Source organism: Rhinolophus ferrumequinum, chromosome 7 (genome assembly GCF_004115265.2).
Source record: "Rhinolophus ferrumequinum isolate MPI-CBG mRhiFer1 chromosome 7, mRhiFer1_v1.p, whole genome shotgun sequence".
Taxonomy (NCBI): Eukaryota; Metazoa; Chordata; class Mammalia; order Chiroptera; family Rhinolophidae; genus Rhinolophus; species Rhinolophus ferrumequinum.
The window spans coordinates 49693450-49712077 of record NC_046290.1 but is presented as its reverse complement, the minus strand read 5'-3'; the positions used below and the strand labels follow the sequence as shown (position 1 = coordinate 49712077).

The 18628-nt window shown below is 48.9% G+C and overlaps 1 protein-coding gene across 1 annotated transcript; it reads left to right on the top strand.

The window, feature by feature from the left end:
* Positions 1–8422: 8422 nt before the first annotated feature.
* OTP (orthopedia homeobox) lies at positions 8423–18134 on the top strand. The gene is made up of 3 exons (XM_033110797.1): positions 8423–8623; positions 9872–10281; positions 16059–18134. The coding sequence occupies exons 1-3, from the start codon at positions 8587–8589 to the stop codon at positions 16587–16589; spliced, it is 978 nt and encodes a 325-aa protein (XP_032966688.1). The 5' UTR covers positions 8423–8586; the 3' UTR covers positions 16590–18134.
* The last annotated feature ends 494 nt before the right edge of the window (positions 18135–18628 follow it).

Genomic DNA, 18628 nt, shown 5'->3' with positions numbered 1-18628 from the left:
CTGACAAAGTAGGTTTCCTGACAACTCTCTGCAACATGGAAAATTTTTATATAGGCTTGGATTAATACCAACCTCGTTTGGGTCAGATGAAAGATAGGAATTTGTTATAAATTTGTTAGACTGCATGTATCTTCAAACCAGTTATTTTCTTGGAACTTACTGGTTTGACAGTTTATTTTTGACTCTTGACCCAGCTCTTCCCTAGATTCAGGTTATTGATAAAACTCCTCTGGAGATTTGTATTATTTCTTCTCTGAAGGTCTTAATCACAAATATTAAAGTCTCACATAGATACCACTCTTTCATAAACTGGGGCTGGTGGGGGGGCCTGAACTCCCTGAAGTTGCTTGCAAATATATGCATTTTAATGGGAGGAGGTCCATAGCTTTCTTGAGATTCTCAAAGGTATCTGTGACTCAAGTTGCCTCTCCTTACTGTCCTCTTTTAAAATGGGAACATCCTATAAAGGGTATTACATTAACTCCTAACACCTAAAAGAAAAGTTAATTTATCAAATTACTTTCTTCCTCAGGATCCCATGATCTTGCATGTGTAACGAATATTGATTTCAAATGTGGGAGGGTAAATCTGAGCTACTTCTCAGAGCTACTTCTCAGATTTACCCCTGCCTCCCACATGGTGCAAAATGCCTGACGGCCATAGTCCACCATGGATGAAAAATTCAGTGCAGGCCAAGGATTTGTCCCTCTGTTCACCTCTCTCCCCCCAGTGTCCAACACAATGCCTAGGATATAGTAGGTGCTCGGTAAATATTGATTGGATGAATAAGGGAAAATATGTCAGCTGCCTCATTAGTCACTTTGTGAGGATAATATGAGTTTCCTCGTCCAACTAAGAATGGTTCCAAATGCAACTGAATCCAGGACAGGGTTAACAATCTAATTAGAAATAAATAGTGAGGTATCACCACATCTGGAGATGGGGACATGAGTGTGTACATACCTTGATGTCAAGTGGGAATTCATAGTCTAATAAACCAGAAAGATCAGAGCTACCCATTAAAAAATCTTTGGCATCATTTATTCAAGACTTTATTTTTGAGGAGGTGGTTAAACAGAGTTCTTGCCTTGTCAGTACTTTAATAAAGTTTTGAAAATGACCTGGAGAGAATGAGAACCCCCAAGGCCCTTCCACACCGGGACTCTAAGCCAGTGTGAAGACACAGTGTTTACCCGCGCTGATGCCTCCCGCAGTGGTGTCCCCTGCCTCTGAGCACCTGTTCCTTGTGACACCCTCTTTCTCGGTCCACCTCACAGCGATCCAAGAGGGCTTCCACCAGCGCCTAGAGATTCCCTGGACCCGCCCCAGCCAGGGGCTCCTGGCTCTCACCGGCTCCTCCAACGACCGAGGTCCGCGAAGTTGTTTGTGTAAACCCGGCTCCGGACGCGGAGCGGGCCCGGCCGCGGGGACCGCAGAGCAGGCGGCCGGCGCTCGCCTTGCGCAGCTGCCTCTGTCCGCTGGGTCCGGCCCCGCGACCCCTCGGGCCGGAGAGAGGAGGCCGGGCGGCTGGTGCTGCGCCCCCTGGGGGACGGGCGGCACAGGCCTGGGTGCCCCTCCGAGACGGCGGGACAGCGGGACGGCGGGAAGGCTTGGCTGCGGCCACTTCGGGCGAGCGGGCCGGGCCTGCAGAGGAGTTGGGCTATTTTGTAACTGCACCATCCACCCAAGCCTCATTACCACCTCTTAATGAGACCCCTTTACTCCGTGACGTGCAACCGCTCCATCTCATTAAGGAAATCGCTCTTCAATGCTGATTATTTTATTTGCAGCCATAATTATATTTCTTTCGGCTAAATCACGGTTTAATCGAGCCCACATGGAGGGCAGCAGCACTAATTACGGCGGGGGATGCGGCGGCGGCGACGCGGGGCGCGGGCCGGCTGGGGGGTGCGGTGGTGGGTGCCGGGGCGGCGGACGCGGCCCGGGGGCCTGCGGGCGGGGAGGGGCGCGCGCGGGGGGCGGGGGCCCGGGCTCAAACACAACAACTTATTACTTCTAATTCCCCAACTGTCACCAAATCACCTGCACGAAACAAGAATCTAATTTGTTAAGCTGGCATGTCTGCAGATGGAAGATCGATCTTCTCTGTAGATTTCTCTAATTGAGTGAATATAGACGCCCGGAATTAGCCTCACTCGGGCTAAGGGGAGGGGGTATGGGAAGGGGGATGGAGAGAAAAGGTGGGGGAGGGAGGGAAAAGAAAGAAGAGAGGAAGGGGAATAGAGACAAGGGGAGAGAGAAAGAGAAAGGGGAAGAAAAAGCGGAAGAAAGAGGAGACGGAGGGACGGGGCAAAGAGGGAGAACGGAAAGGGAGTGAGAGGAAAGAGTGGGAACACGAAAAGGCAGAAAAGAGAAAGGAGGAAGCGAGAATAAAGGGAAGAGGGAAAAGGAAGCAAAAGGAAAAGCAAGGGCAGGACGACAAAGAAAGGAAGAAAAGATAGGGAAAGAGAAAATTCTATTTGAAGAAGGCTCGCTATCTATAGAATGGTATCTCCGTCCACCCACATACCCCCCGCCCCAAGTGTAAAGTAGCGGGTGAAGCTTAGCCCTGGTGTCAGTCCTAAACTTGGACTAACTGCTTATGAAAAGGAAAAGGTTGGGACTGTGGAGCCGGACCGGGAGTGCGGTGGGGGAGGAGGTGGGCGCCGGCGGCTCCAAGAAATGGCTTACAGAATTACATTTGTTTTTCTTGTGATTTTATTAAAAGTCACTCCTCATCTCCAGAATGCGTGAAAATATCTACTTTCCACTCAGATACACCGCATTAACTTGTTGGAGGCGAATTTGTTTGTTTGTCTATTTTATTTATTTGCTAGATAAGATTGATGCGGTCTTATTAGCGCTATATCTAGTTATAGAAAGAGATAAGGATGAGATGTTTTTCTTTTTATTCCAATTACTAGCCTTGTCACCTAACTGAATAACTGATATATGATTATTTATCCTGAGTAAATAGAAATCAGAAAAGCAGCGAACTTAACACATACAAACAAAATCTCTATGTCACTTATTATATTCCGATTGGCTAATTGGGGCCATTAAAATTACAGGGCTAGAGGCAAAAAAGAGGAGCTACGGAGTCAGGGGAGGCGGGTACTGATCCGTCATTGTTTTGTGCCGAGCTTTCTGCGTTGAAAGCGGTGGATGTTAGTTGTTAGAAGGCAAAGATTAAAAAAATAAGCAAGCCCCGGCGCTCACGAAGAGCCATGCAAGTAGACTGTATGGTTGTAGTTTGCAAACTCGAATGTATGGGAAACTGTGTTGTTTATTGCAGGAAAAAAGTATATGTTGGGGTCGTGTATCGCCACAGGCTTCCCGGAAGGGCGGGAAATCCAACTGTTTTGGGGCGAGTTTTCTACTCCGCCGCCGCCCGCGGCACGTCCCCGCGGTTCGGGTGTGCAGGCAATGGATACATACTGCTCACAAACGCGCACACAAATACACGCGTCACGCACAAGCAGCCCCAGCTCCCAGCGCATTAAAAAATGCCCGGAGTGAGGGCCCTTGGCTTTTAGTTCCCACATTGGGGAGCCGGGGCAGGGAATTTTTACCGCTACGGGCTCCCGCGGTGGCATCAGTGGGACAGCCTGGCCGAGAGCAGCCGGGAGTCCCCGCGCTCCCGGCCCAAAGAGGCCTAGAGAATGAACGTTTGGCCTGGGCGCAGCCCAGTTTGGCTAGGGATTAAAGGCGCTCACTCAGCGCTAGGGAGCTGCCGGCGGAAGGCGAGCCGAGGGGCCTTTCGCAGTGGCTGGGCAGGAGCACTCAGCCAAAACCTCTTTGGCTGTGGTCTCTTTTGCTGGGAACCTCTAGAGAGTTCTTTTATGCAGAGAAGTGTGGAAGTGCCTGTCACCCCTTCCCAGAAACTTGGCTGTTCTCCCAGATCTCCTTCCTTCTACTCACCCTACCCTCAAATCCACTTCCCCCAAATGAGCCATACATCAAACAGTCCCAAAATCTAGTGTGGATCCCTGAGTCCTGTCCGAGGCGGGAGTTGGGGGTGGGGCCTGGGGGAACATCCATTCTGGCACTTGGGACAAGATATGGGCAAAAGTGGTCACCATGTTTCAAACGCAGTGGACTCGAGAGCTTCCCGTTTTTTCCTCGAGTATTTGCCCCCGCCCTTTATTCTTTTTGAGGTTCTAAGGTAGGCCCGAGGAATACGATCTGATTTGCCATTGAGTTTGGTTTATTGCATATCTGGAAAAGTAAACAGGAGTGTGCAAGTCACTTGATTTGTTCTCTGTAAGCAAATAATACCCAAAAGCATGACTGTAATTTACCACGAATTAAAATTGATTCTTTTCATCAGGCAAGAAAATAGGAAAATGTGAGATCGTTAATTATTGAGGGAGGCGCTCCTCATTAAAGGGAACAATGTTACAATTCAGCATTTAATAGCAGGAATGTGAATAATAACGCGCCATATTTCAGCCCACTGTCTGCAAAGGAAAGAGAGCAGTTTACAAACAACCCCAGCAGCCGAAAGTTACATTTTACAACACGCGAGGTTTCTGGAAGTGGAAAAAGCAGTTAGGGCACTGGGCACACTACCCAATTCTTCAAGAGCATCCAGTATATATTTTTATTCTCTCTGTATCCACAAAGGATTCACAATAAACGCAGAAATACAATTAAGGAGAAAATTAGAAATACAAACCTCATCAGCATATACCTATCATTAAAACACTTGCTCTCCGGACCTCCCACCCCATCCCACCTCCCTATCCAGCCACACCCATATTTCTAAACCTTGCTCCGGGTCAGGATGGCAAAGCGGGAGGAAAGACACCAATTTTGTAGTTGTTGTTCTTGTAGTTTACCTAATCAGCCATCAGGCTTTTGGTTTATTTATATATATATATATATAAAATCTCCCAGTAAACCGACTTCTCTCACAACTACAAAGTTCTTTGGCTCGGTCTGGGCGCCCGGCCCGGCGGGAGCGGGAGAGGTTTCCTTGGCCTTTAAGTGCTCTTTGTGCTTCGTTAAAAAAAAAAAGGTGGGGGGGAAGGGAGGGAGAAAGAAAAAAATGATTTCCCTGTGCATCGCCCCTTGGCAGGCTCTTGTACAAAATTCAATCTCTATTTTTTATGAGAAGTAAACTGTCTAAATAAATTTTATTAGGGGCAACCAATATATTTTCTGGTAGTTCCCTTTGTTCCACTTCTACGTGTGTGTAACAATCTAAAGCCTATTTATTGAGGAAAAATCACTGGATCCGTCATAGAAAATCCTTTTACTTTGCTTTGAAGTGATTTCTGAAGACATTCTTGTCATTCCGAAGATTTGGGGGCCATTGCGCTAAAGCCTCGCCTTGTTAGGGACCTCAGTTCCCATGATCATGTGGGAAATGCCTTAAATTATCAATAGCAGTGGGCCTGACCGGCACTTTCCCGGCTGCCCCAGGAACGTGGGAAGATGACGGGGTATAAAACTGGGAAATACATCTTAGGCGCTGCCCGGGTGGATTCAGACATTGGCCAAAACGAGCTACCGAGAGGGAACCCAGCGCGGGGGCGAGCATTTTACATCCAGACTATTGTCGTTTTTCTCGCCACGCCTGCTGGCAGCCGGCTCGCGACTCCGGGCTCCAGTTCCAGCTTGCGCCCTCCCCACCTAGACGCCCCACACCGCCCTCTTCACCCCCTCCAACTCTCAGATTTCCTTCTCCCCCCCCTTCTTTGGTGCCCTCCCTCCCCCCATGCTTATGCTCTGAAGTCTTGGAAGAAATGATTTAGTTTGTTTATACTGCTATAAAAATCAAGACCAATAGAAAAGTCATAAAATGAAGCGGGCTATCAATCACGCCGCAACATTGTTATTCAGCGGTTACTAACAGAGATGGATAATCCTTTGATTTCGTCCCATTGTTATTACTCTGATGTGTCTTCACATTAACTATTACACATTTATTTATCGACCTGAAAGATACAACAAAACAGAATATACGAGCGAGTGCGTGTGGGAGGACGCTGCACGGCCGGTGGTTCTTCTGGGGACGCCTGTGGGATGAGAACACGAGTGCTTGTGTACACACTGGCGTAGACTGGGGCCCCGCGTCCTTCTTCTCTCCCTAGGTCGCAGCTTCTCCTCCCTCCCTCCAGACAGGATGCGGAACGTCCCCAGCGCGGGCCTTCGCCGACCTGCCTGTTTGGACGAGCCGGGTGCCTCTGTCAGGACCCCTGTCTCGTCCTCTTTCACTTCTCGGTACCTCCGCCCCCGTGTTCCGGTCTTGAATAACCTTCATGCCGGACCCAGGTGGGCACAAACCCCCTGCGAGTCCCCGGTAACGTGCAGCTACGTAGGTGCGCACTGGAGAGCCCAGGCACAGCTTGGGCCTCTGTGCCTCCTCCTGCCGCGCACGCCCGGCGCTGTAGAGTCTAGATTTGAGTGTTTGTCTGGGGGAAGGGGAAACTTTTATTGCAGGGACTCTATTTGCTTTAGGTCTACTAGGTATTCTCCTCCCAAGCAAACCCTTTCTCCAGAATACACTAGGCGCTTGCCAAACGCCCTCGCTACTCCCAAACACGCCGCCGCCGCCCTGGCTCCGCCACGCTGGAGACCGCGGTCCCGGCGCTCAAGTCCCACCTAGGCCGCGTTGGCAGCAGCTGCGGCGGCCGCTGAAGCTCGGCCAGGCCCGGAGCTTCGGGGGAAACGGTCTCTGCAGCTCGGAAGGAACCGCTGTGGCTGATCCCCGGCACTCACACGTGTGTGTGCGTGTGTGCGCTCGCGCACGTGTGTGTGCATGGGAGGAAGGGAACTGACTGTAGCAGAGAAGGAGGAGGAAGCAAACTGCCACTGAGTTCGCCTTGCCGCCTCCTTTGTCTCCTTGCTCGGTCCCTGTCACACACAGAGCTAAAGGGGCGCGCGCGCGTGTGCGCGCGCGTACACACACACACACACACACACACACACAATTCCTCTCGCATCTGCTCTCAGGCAGCATTTCCAATGTTTTGTGTAAGTCAATTGGACGGCGAACAAAAAAGCCATTTGCTCGGTATTATTTAAAACAGACTTCATAGGGCCACCCTTTTGTGGAAGCTTTATTTGCACTAAATGAATAATCTTAATTGCATCACTCTCGAATTAAAAATCAATGTTAATCAAGTTGAGAGTAGTAAATATCAGTTTTCATTGTGCCTGGGTAGAGGGCATTTTTCTTGTGTTACAAATAAAAATACAAGTCAAATAACTTTAAAGGGGCATTATGTTCTGCTACAAATACAATTGAAACGGATTGTTTAGGAGCAGATCAGAAATGGTACAGAATTTTGCACTTAATTTCCTCAGTTATCATTTACAATAAGAACCTCTGGGCTTGACAGCCAAGTCTAAACAGTAGTAAATTAGTACAAATTTATACTGATTTTACTCTAATAATCGTAATAAAAGCTTATAGATTTGGCACTAATTACATAAATGCCTAATGATCTTGAAAATTACTCTGGTTAGAAATATATTACTAATCTAAACTTTGTTGTTGGCTGGCTCTGAAAAATCAGAACATTAGAAATGGTTCGCTTCACTTGTGCAAAGCACTTTAAATTGTTCAAGTAGTTTAACATATTCAAGAGGAAAATAAAGAGCATTTAACTTTATTTACAGCCTTAAGTGGAGTTGAGAGCCAAGCGGAACTTAGAAACTTTGACCAAAGGAGCGGGTTATTGGCAAGGATGCAAGCGTGGGCTCCGCGCAGCAGCGGGAGTGGGGCGGGAAGGGTGCAAAGTGCAGGAATCAGCACGGCGCACTAGCCGTGGAAGCTCTGGGGGAGTAAATTCCCTTTTTTGCTTTCTGGGCCTGCAGAGGGCTGGGAGTCTGTAGGCCCGGGGTCCCAGCCAGGGTGTCTGGACCCTAGGCCCAGGCCTGCTGGGCAGCAGCGAAGTCTAGGCGCGGTCTGGAGGACGCGGTGTGTCCTTGTTGTGCGCCGGATTGGCAGGCCTGCGCCGCCAGAGGCAGGCCAATGTCTCCCAGAGCGCGCGGGCGGGGGAGACTCTTGGGTCACGCGGGGGTCATGTCCTGCTCTGTCCCCTGCCTTCCCTCTGCCCTAGGAAGATGCTAGCTCAAAGAGACAGAACTGCGTCTCTGGAGCGAGCAGGGAGGGAGAGTGAAGGAAAGGCGTGCCTGGAGAAAATCACCGGGAAGCAAGCACTAACGGAGGTCTGGCCCAGAACCCCAGGGCGAGGGCGAGGCGGCCACCACTGCTTTAGCTGCTGCTCGGGGCTGGAGCCGCCAGAGCTGCCACCACCGCCTCCTCCGGGCGGGCGCGGGCGGGCGGGCGGGCGGAGTGGGGGACTCTCCGGGCGCTGACATTTGCAGGCTGCCCTCCTGATTGGTCCCCTCGCCGAGCTGCTCACGGGTTCATTCAACTGTTAAGCACCTCCCCGTCTCTCTAAAGGACATTATAATGCAAGAAGCCCCCTTTTTAACCACAAACCGAATTTTCTTTCATTTAGGTGATCTATATATGTCTATATCGTATAGCTTATAGCTTATATCTATTTTAAATAACTTAAAGCCGCTAAAATTTGGGGGGGAACAGCTTTCGCCCTGGAGCGGTGCGCGATGTTGTCTCACGCCGACCTCCTGGACGCCAGGCTAGGTGAGTGAGCGCCTCTCGCCCGGGCAGCCAGGAGAAGCCTGGGCAGGAAATTGTCAATTTGTTCCTTATTTTACCTTAATGTGCCCTAAATGGACTAATTTCTTTAAAAGTAATTGTGCTGCATTAAAGTTTAATTTGATTTAACATCGTCTTTAAAAAAAATCTATGGAATATGTAGATCTGAAAAAGGAGTTGGGAAATGCTACTTTTTGTTTTTCCTATTTTTTTCTCTTCCCTCCTCCCCCCTTATGATTATTATTTTTTTGAAAGGCGAGCTACCCCGTGATAATTTGTCTGGAGGTGTTTTTCTTTCTTTTCCCCTCCTGTTTACTTTGATTTGGCATTTCTTTCTCCTCTTTTTTCCCTCTGTTTCCCTCTCCCCACGACCTCCTTTTTTCTTCCTCACCTAAGTATGGTTGAATTTGTAAAACTCTGGCGTGAAGGAGAAGCCGTTGCAATACAAGCGGATTTGCTAAGTGTGCTCATTGAGAAAGGAGAAAAACCAAATTCATCCTCACAGGTACCTTCGCTTGCAAAAGACTGGACACTGCCAATAGCTGAGAGGAACGCGCCTTTTATTTCTTCGGAAAGAGAAGTTGAATTCTTTAAAGTTTGATTCACTGTTATGTCTATAGAGTTTACTTGAGTTTCTTTAATGCTGTCTGGGTTTCCGGTTTGGGAATCTTTGGTGATGGATGTGATTCCATTTTCCAAGCACTTTCTCTGATTTGAGGGGGAGGCGGAGCTGATTTGAGTTGATTTCGGGGAGTGGAAGGCTGGCAGACTTATTCATCTTCCGAAAGTGAGAGAGAATCTGCTGAGGGCCGGAGGTAGAGTTCGTCAGGCTGCCTAAGCGCACGCAGGTGGGGTAGCAAACTAGGAATCGTTTAATTTTCTTTTCTTCCCCCCTTTCGCCTCTCGTTTATGCTCTCGAGTTCCTAGGGCGCCAAGGGTACGGTTTCTGAAAGGGACTCATTGCTGGGGTTGGGAGTGTATCGTTGTGGGAGAGACGAAAGATGTGCTGCTGATCGAGAGCCGGCTGCGGAGAGAGGGAAAAGGGCCCGGAGATGGGATTCTAGCCTGGCTGTGCAAAACCTGGGGAGCCCAGCGGAGTTTCCCGGGAGTTTACTCCGTCGGGCGAACATGGGCGCGGAGCCCATGATGGGGTTGCAGGATGAGCGCTCGGGGGGGACAGTCCTTCCTGGCATCGGTAGGAAGGTAGTGACCTCGATTCCCTTGCCTCCTCAGGTATGAAAGATGCCGCCGAGCTTCTAGGTCACCGGGAGGCGGTGAAGTGTAGGCTGGGCGTGGGGGGCTCCGACCCCGGGGGCCACCCGGGCGACCTAGCGCCCAACTCCGATCCGGTCGAGGGAGCCACTCTGCTGCCCGGGGAGGACATCACCACTGTGGGCTCGACGCCGGCCTCGCTGGCAGTGAGCGCTAAGGACCCGGACAAGCAGCCGGGGCCCCAAGGAGGCCCGAATCCCAGCCAAGCCGGCCAGCAGCAGGGCCAACAAAAGCAGAAGCGTCACCGGACGCGCTTCACTCCGGCGCAGCTCAACGAGTTGGAGAGGAGCTTCGCCAAGACTCACTACCCGGACATCTTCATGCGCGAGGAGCTGGCGCTGCGTATCGGGCTGACCGAGTCCCGAGTGCAGGTACGCCGGGCGTGGGCGCCGGGGCAGAAGACGGGGAAGGGGCGGGAGGATGTGGGCAAAAGAAGCGGGGTCCTTTCTTGCCCTGCCGGGATTCTGGGCTGAGCTTCAGACGCCTATGCTTTCTTAAGTCGAGTTAGTTCCTCTGCCCGGAAACTGACTCTGACCGCCACCCCCCAATGGACAGGCAGGGCCTCAACCTCCCACCAGTATAGCCACATCCCAGCGAAAACTCTTCAAAAGCGAAGCCGGCCTTGTTCGACTGCTAGGTCGCCTCCTTCCTTCTGAGAAGGGAACCTCCGAGTCTCCCCTGCTCCGCGACTCCCAGGCTGCTAAGCCGAGCGCTCACCTCCACTCCGGCTCGCGTTATCGACAAGCATTTCGTTACCCTCTAATGAGCTTAGGTTAAGAGTATGGATAAATGGAGGAATGCAACAATTATAAAGAAAACATGAAAAGGGAAAAAATAAGGCGCAATGGGTGCCTTTTAAAAGAGATCCTCACCTGGGTTTCACGGTGTAGCTTTATTCTCCTGAATATCTCCCTCCTGCCGCTCGCTCTCAGGCAAAATATCCCTAGCTTTGATGTTTGCAAAGGATTTGAACTTTGGTGGTCGGCCAATGCGCTGGGGGCAGCTGTAGCAATCCCCCACAGCCTATGAGCCTTGCTTTCCCCCTAAGGAAACTGGGGGGGGGAGAAATGAAGGTTTTCTGTTTTGGATAACTGATCTTAATATAGGACATTTAAGGCAGGAAAGACTGATAGGTGGCAGGCAGACAAAATAATTACTGACCCCTTGTTCTCGTCCAACCATCCTCCAAGTTGTAAATTATATATAACTTTAAAAACCACACCTGTAGCTTATCTGAATATTGGAGAATAAAAACATAAGCCCAAATGAATATCATATTTCCGCCTTTAAAATAATGAAAACAATGTATCAAATATTTTGTGGGCAGGTGCTGGAGGTGAAATTCTAAGATACGCACTTAATCTTGAGCTATCCAGGGTGCTGAAAACCTTCCTTTCCTGTCTTGTGCGTGGTATTTTCTGTCCGTTATCCTGAGTGTTAACCTCAGCTTTGATGCTTTTACAAATTACGTTTAAAGATTTCAGTTACTTTACATGTGATCTAAGTAGTAAGAGAAAGGGTGTCCATTACCACAGTGTTGAATATTTCGGTCTTCATTGGGCATTTTAAAGATAGTCTAACCTGGAAAAATAGGGTATGCTTCCGTTCTAAATAGTCAGCAAATGAATGTAATTGGGGACCTAAAATGGGCAAATTAATAAAGTAATGTTCAGGCTATAACATTGATTAACATTGTTACTCAATATAAGTCTAGGTGGTTTTGTTAGTGAACTCTGGAAGCCTTGAACCGTGGGCCATGAATATTGAGCACCAAAAGAATGTTAATTGCATTGTGCAGATATATATTATTAATGCTCTTCAAAAAATTTTACTTTGCACCTCTTTTCAAATCTGAAGTTGAGTTCAAACTTTAACAGAAATACATAATTTTAATACTTCCATTACTGCTAATAATACTGGCTTGTTAAAACCCTGTAGGTTCAAAATTCACAAATTTGTTTTTTGTCTTTGAGAGAAATACTGTCTAATAATTTTTGTTTTAAAGAGTAAAAATCTGTTGCTTAATCTAGACATATTGATAATTAGTTTAAGTTAAAATAGAACTTAGAATCACAAATAAAATATAATTGGACAACTGACTTTATAAGAAAAGAAAATGAAGTCTATTAAACTTTATTAGATCTTCCAAAGGTTAATGGCAGTGATTCTTTTAATGAAAAAAGTTGTAAATGAAATAAAATACAAACTATGTAATAGAAGCAGTTATTTTCAAAAAATACACAAAAGAATAATCAAGAAGAAAGAGACAAAGTACTTTAATTGTTCTAGCATAATGTTCAACCGAAGATAATAGCTTGAGGCTGCTGATAGGAACAATTTAATAGAACGGCAATTTCAATATTTTTAAAAATAATGTTCCATAGTTTAAAAAGTAATCAGATCAACATAACCTTTTTAATTAACATTTCAAAATGATTAACATTATGTAATGTGATGCAAAAATAATTTATGGAAAATGTATTTACTTCACAATTCACTGTACCATTGCTCCTTGACCAAATTAAAATTAAATAGTAATTGGTTTATGTTCTTATATGATGAGTATTTCATAGTTTTCTTTATAGTTAACAGATTGCCACACATACTTTTCAGTACGTGGGCCACTGCACTGATTAAAAATGATCTAAACATTTACTTTATTGCAATTGTATGTTTTTAAAGATGCTTTCTGATTCTACACTAAATGATTCAACATACTTATTTTTATCCATATCTGGTATATATCATACTTTAAGTATTTATTAAAGCACCTCTACTCACATGGAAGCCAATTCCTTGTCTGATATCTCTCCCCTTTTCTGGCGAGTGTAATAAAACCATTCCTTTTATAGCATGCCATTATTAGAAACCAATTTCAGAATTATTTATAACCTGGAATGGCTTATTAAGCAGCAATGCGAGAATCATGCAAATTACGCGATCAAATGCAATATAATAAGCATAATCATTAGTCTCTAGCACGGATTAATTAACTTTCAATATTTTATTTACATAAAAACCAAATCAGTGAAATAACTTCTGCACAGTCAGGCTTGCCTTTCAATATTTTATACGAACAAAAATAATGTGCTGTAATTCCATTGACCGTGTCCCATAGAATGGCCCTGTCACCTGCCACATCTTAATAGGGGGACAAGCTGAGAGTATTTTCTAGTTTTCTAATGGAATGAGAAATTGCATTTTCTTCCTCTCCCAGCACTATTAAAGTGTAATGAATTCGGCCCAGAGTTCACGGCTGGCTGATCGAAATGAACCTGAGATCTAGGCTTTAATACAGCTCCCCAGATTTCCTCCCAAATCTTCACATTAATCATTTGCTGGATTCCAATGAGATCTTCATAAAGCGTTTGCTTCGAGGGGGAAAAGTAATATTCAGTATTCACTCTTTCTCCCGCTCTCTATTTCTGAGCCATTTATAGGTGGGGAATTAAACGGGCTATATATTTTAAAATACATTTACAGTATGTCTATATTACTGTAACAGCAGATATCACGAAAGTGGATTTTTAAATTCCAACCTCCATTAGATTCTCACTGTTGTATTAAGCATTTTCAAGAAGAGCTGCATTTCAAACTGAGTACAAAGTTGGTGCGTGGCTGCGGTTAATATATTTCCTGGAGTTGTCATCTGTGCATTCTCAAAATCTCCCTTAGGTTTTGCCTGCATTTTAATCCGTCATGCTCTAGTTTTCAAGTGGAAACATTCACATTTTAAAAACATATGCATCATAGCTTGGAACGAAGGTGCTCAGACCTCACGTTGATTTTTTCCCCCAACCCCAGTAAGCCATGAAACATAAAAAATTTTGTAGCCATCATTTGACTACTAACCCTCAAATATAATTGAGCACGATTTTTCGATTATTTCTATAGTATTTAGTTCTTTGACAGCTGTTCTTTTCGGCCTGTGTCTGAGATTCAGAAACCTTGGTAGCGGGCGTGTTTTCTACAGAAATTCTACCTGACAATCACCTGCCTTCATGTTTCAGCTTCTCTCCCCCACTTCCCTACCCAAGTCCAATAACCTCCTCCCCCATGTCAGTCCCAAACCTTCAAAAATTTCGGGATTCACTGACACTTGCAAGGTGTTAGGAACCGGTCTTTAATTTGTAGATATCTTTCAAAACATATCCCGGTGCAGAGTGTGAGGTGCGAGGACCGGTTGGACAGACACCCGTCCCTGTCTAGGGCTCCATCCGGTCTACCTCCCCCCCCCCCCCCCGCCCCGAGGCAGCCTTGGATGAGTAATGCAAAGTGACCTGCGGCCCGAGGCCACCTAGCCATGCTTTCTTTGGCTCCTGGGGGGTTACCCTCCGCGAAAGGCCGCTAACAGCTCAATCTGCGGCGGGCCGCATGGATCCCAGCCACCAACCCGGGGCTCTGCTGCCTCATCAACCCTCCGCGCCATTAACTCAAGGGCCTTTAACAGGGAAGGGACCCAGCGTCTTTACCCAATCCGGACACTGGGGTGAACAGAAACGTGGGAAATGGAGTAGAAACCAGAGAAAGAGAAAGTGGTAGACGACGGCGCGGGTGTAGTAGAGCAGGCCAGGGCCGGACCGAAGGCGGGCAGAATTCTAGATTGCAAAATGCCATTCACTCTCCTAAACGGAGAGTGCGCCTCCACCTGCAAGGGTGTGAACAAACCGCTGTGCATAGCTGGTTTACCGAGAACGGGGTCAGGAAAGTCCTTACACATGATACTTTAGCTTGCAGAATAAACACTAAAGAGTTTGGATTAACGGATGAATAATGTTTTGGACACGAATACGGTGGTCAAATTGCGTTGGCCAAATTCTAAGAGGAAACTCAATCAGTACCTGAATTGTGCTCCTTATCCTTTATATTTGCACGGTAAACCTCCAACTGACTAGATGTTAAACTTCAAGCCTGCCAAGTAGGCTTGCTGGCTTTTTTTTTTTTTTAAAGATTAGATTAAAATATGGGGAAATGGGAGATTATCTTGGTCAGGCAGCTTGATATCGTTAGAAAGAACCCTTCCTTCCCCTGTGGTAGTGAATTTGACATCCATAGGCAAATTTGTCTGGTAATGTCTGAAATACCATGATCAGTGTTAAAAAACGAGCAGGCGGCTTATTTTCATTTGGAGTTTATTTTATTAAACACATCTCTTTAAAAAAGACATATAGTTTTATCTAGCAAAATTAAATTTGACTCATAACTAGCGTGAGCTTTAAACTTGACCTCCTTTAATTTGTAACATCAGAAAATTTGCTTTCAGGTTGTACATGAAACGTGGGGGTGGGGGTTGTGGGAATTGGAGGCTTTGCTACTATTTAGGATCCTCGGTAACTTCCTGGAAAGAATAGAGCTGAAGGCCCCTGGGGCTCAGGGCTCTGGCAGCAGGTTCCAGCACACCCGCACAGCTCAGATAAAGATGCCTTTGGAGGGGTTTCAGAATGAGACACGGAGACTTGTGTCAGTAGTACCTATCGCTATGAGTCAGAAAGTCACGGTGGCGACCCAAACAACACTCGCTCAGTGGCGCTCACTTTCCCACGTGGATCACCATATTAACCTCTGCGCTCTGTCATGCGTGGCGTTAGGAATTTTCCTTCGTCTTTCGATTTTGAAACTGGGTATGTCACGCACGGCCCTTCATCAATTTCCAAATTTCCAGCGTTTCTGAAAATTCTATACCCCATCAGTGTTATAAGGCACGCTATTAAGCCACATGGGTACACATGTTTATCTTCATTTGTACACCTGTGGGTCCAGCCTTGACACATGCCTGCCTGCAGACATGTGCATCTAAGCCGTGCACAGAATGTGCCAGCGTGCAGGGGCGTGGTGAACACTGCACACGGTGCTGTGTTTGCACTGTGCGTAAGCCCTCGGGGGCGTGAGCACTCAGGACCCCGGGAGTTGGCACTTGGTAGGTGCAAGAGGCGCCAGTTGACTTGACCTGGTGAAGAACCAGGGTCTCTGGCTGGGTGTGTGTGTGTGTGCGTGTAGGGGGGGTGTGGGGGAGGTCTGGCCTATGGCATTGGTTCCGCCTGGGGCTGAGTGGGTGTATCTGACGCGGGTTTCTCAGGCCCAAGCCCCCGCCCCTCCCAGCTGCGGACTTCCTAACAGCGCGGTATGTCTCCCGCCCCGCCCGCTCCAGGTCTGGTTCCAGAACCGCCGCGCTAAGTGGAAGAAGCGAAAGAAGACCACCAACGTGTTCCGCGCGCCGGGCACGCTGCTGCCCACGCCAGGCCTGCCTCAGTTCCCATCAGCCGCCGCCGCCGCCGCCGCCGCCATGGGCGACAGCCTGTGCTCTTTCCACGCCAACGACACCCGCTGGGCGGCGGCCGCCATGCCGGGCGTGTCACAGCTGCCGCTGCCGCCAGCGCTCGGCCGGCAGCAAGCCATGGCGCAGTCGCTGTCCCAGTGCAGCCTGGCGGCGGGGCCGCCGCCCAACTCCATGGGCCTATCCAACAGCCTGGCGGGCTCCAACGGCGCGGGGCTGCAGTCCCACCTCTACCAGCCCGCCTTCCCCGGCATGGTGCCCGCCTCCCTCCCCGGCCCCAGCAACGTCTCCGGCTCGCCCCAGCTCTGCAGCTCCCCGGACAGCAGCGACGTGTGGCGGGGCACGAGCATCGCCTCCCTCCGCCGCAAGGCACTAGAGCACACAGTCTCCATGAGCTTCACTTAATGCAGCCGCGCCAGGCCCGCTCCGCCCCCGGCACCGCCCCCAGGGCCGCCCCGAGGCCCTTCCCGCGGGCGCCCGGGGCCCCGCTCCCTGCCCGGGCCCCTGCCCGCGCGCCCTGTCCCGTCCCAGCCCCGGCCTCCGCCACTTCTCGTTTTGTCCTCTCCTCCACCGGCTCGGGCTCACCCCAAGCCCCAGCTTACGAGGCCTCCCCTCCGCCTGATTTCGCACGCCCCGGTCCCCCGCCCCGGAGTCCGTCTAACCTTGTCACCCAGCTCCTCCCTCCGCCCCATCTCTAGCGCCTCACCCCACCCTTTCCGCTACCCGGGTCTCTCCGCTAGCACTTATTGTGCTCACGCTCTCTTCCCGGCCTTCTGACTGGCGTCGTTCCCACCCACACCTTCAACACGACGCCCACGATCCCCTCGCCCGCCACCTCCCCTCTGGTCCCTTCTTTCCCCACGCCCCTCCCCCCGCGCCCTGCAAAAAGCATCCTTCCCGCCATTTTACTTACCAGGGAGTCGACTCAGGATCTGAAATCAGACACCAATGGACTGGTTTGTGGGCAGAAACACACACATTCGCACTCTCGCTCACTCTCAAATACGACGCACGCACACACACGCATACACATTGCTCCTAGGTCACACACGGACGTATTCAAGGGACAGCACAATGTTAGGGATTTTTGTCTTAAAGGAGGACAAGCATCTGCTACCAACCGCCTCATCTGAGGGCCCAACTGATGTGATTTGATTTACCCTTATATTCTTTCTCTGAATTCTTTCTTTCCTTTTCCACCACCCTACCCTTCCCCTGTCAACCTAGTCACATCCATGCAACCGTCTTATTGGCTTGCACCAGAATGCGTTTATTTTACCTTTTCTTAAGCACAACTGTGTAAGTTTATTGAAGGGAAGGCTTCTCAGGAGGAACATGCCAGTGGATTGGGTGGCTGGAGTAGACTAAGCAGTCATATGATGAAGAGGTGATCTTACCCATTTTGATAAGTCTTTATAAGAAAGAATAAAATAAACATGTAAGAAAAATTTCCTTTCGTAAAAGCAAAAGCCACATCTCTTTTCTGGATCCTTCAGGACTGGGGTTGGTTTGCTTCCTTTTCCGTTTCTCCTTGCTGCTCTGTGCCCTTGGTTGTTTTGTGGTCGTCCTGTCGTCCCTCGTGTCCCTCGGCCACCGCCCTGGCCCCTGCCGGCCGCCGATGGGTGCACCTGGACATCTACAACCCTGCAACTTTGTACAGAGAAACACAATCAGCTCTTTCTGCATGTGCTGGTCAAATCCAAACCCAGAGAACAGAAGCGCTTTCGAAGAATGAACAAACATGTGAAATAGGATGTTTTGTGTAGATAAAGCATTCTTGTTACATACTGGTCAATTTGTGATATGTTTTAACTTATTGTCTGTGCTTATTTATGGAATTTGGTTTTCTTAATAAATGTTTGAGCTAATATAAAGCATATTGATTTTTCCGGACAAGTTTATATCAAGTTAAATGTAAATGGATAAAATAAAATCATTTTCAGTATGTGATATGGAGAATGATGGGTTTTGGTGTGACTTTGAATGCGGGGACAGGAAAAGAGGTCGTCCTGGGGGTTCTCAATTCGCGCTCAGTTGGCAGGACCCCGGCGTTTGGAGCGCGTCTGCCCTTCAGTAGGCTTGGGTTCAGTTTCCGGGGTGCGCGCCGCCTGGGCATCCCGCTCCCGCATAGCTTCGGTGTGCGGAGGCCCGGCCTCCACTCGCGCAGCCAGAAGGCGGGAAGTGAGGAGGCCGGGCCGCTAGCGCCCCAAGCGAGCTTGAGGCCGCGTAAGGCTCTGGGCCCGCCCCGGGCTTCGGCTCCCGAGATGGGCCTGGGGCGCAGCTGCGGGCACTAATCGCAGGGCTGAAGAGTTGATAAGCTTCGCAGGTGTTCGTTTTCCCTTCTACAAAGGAGTGGAGGGCGACCCTTGCCGGGCTGCGTGCCTGGGATGGGGAGGCTTTGGGCAGGAGGGAGGACCGACACGAAGGAAGCGTGGGGATCTGGA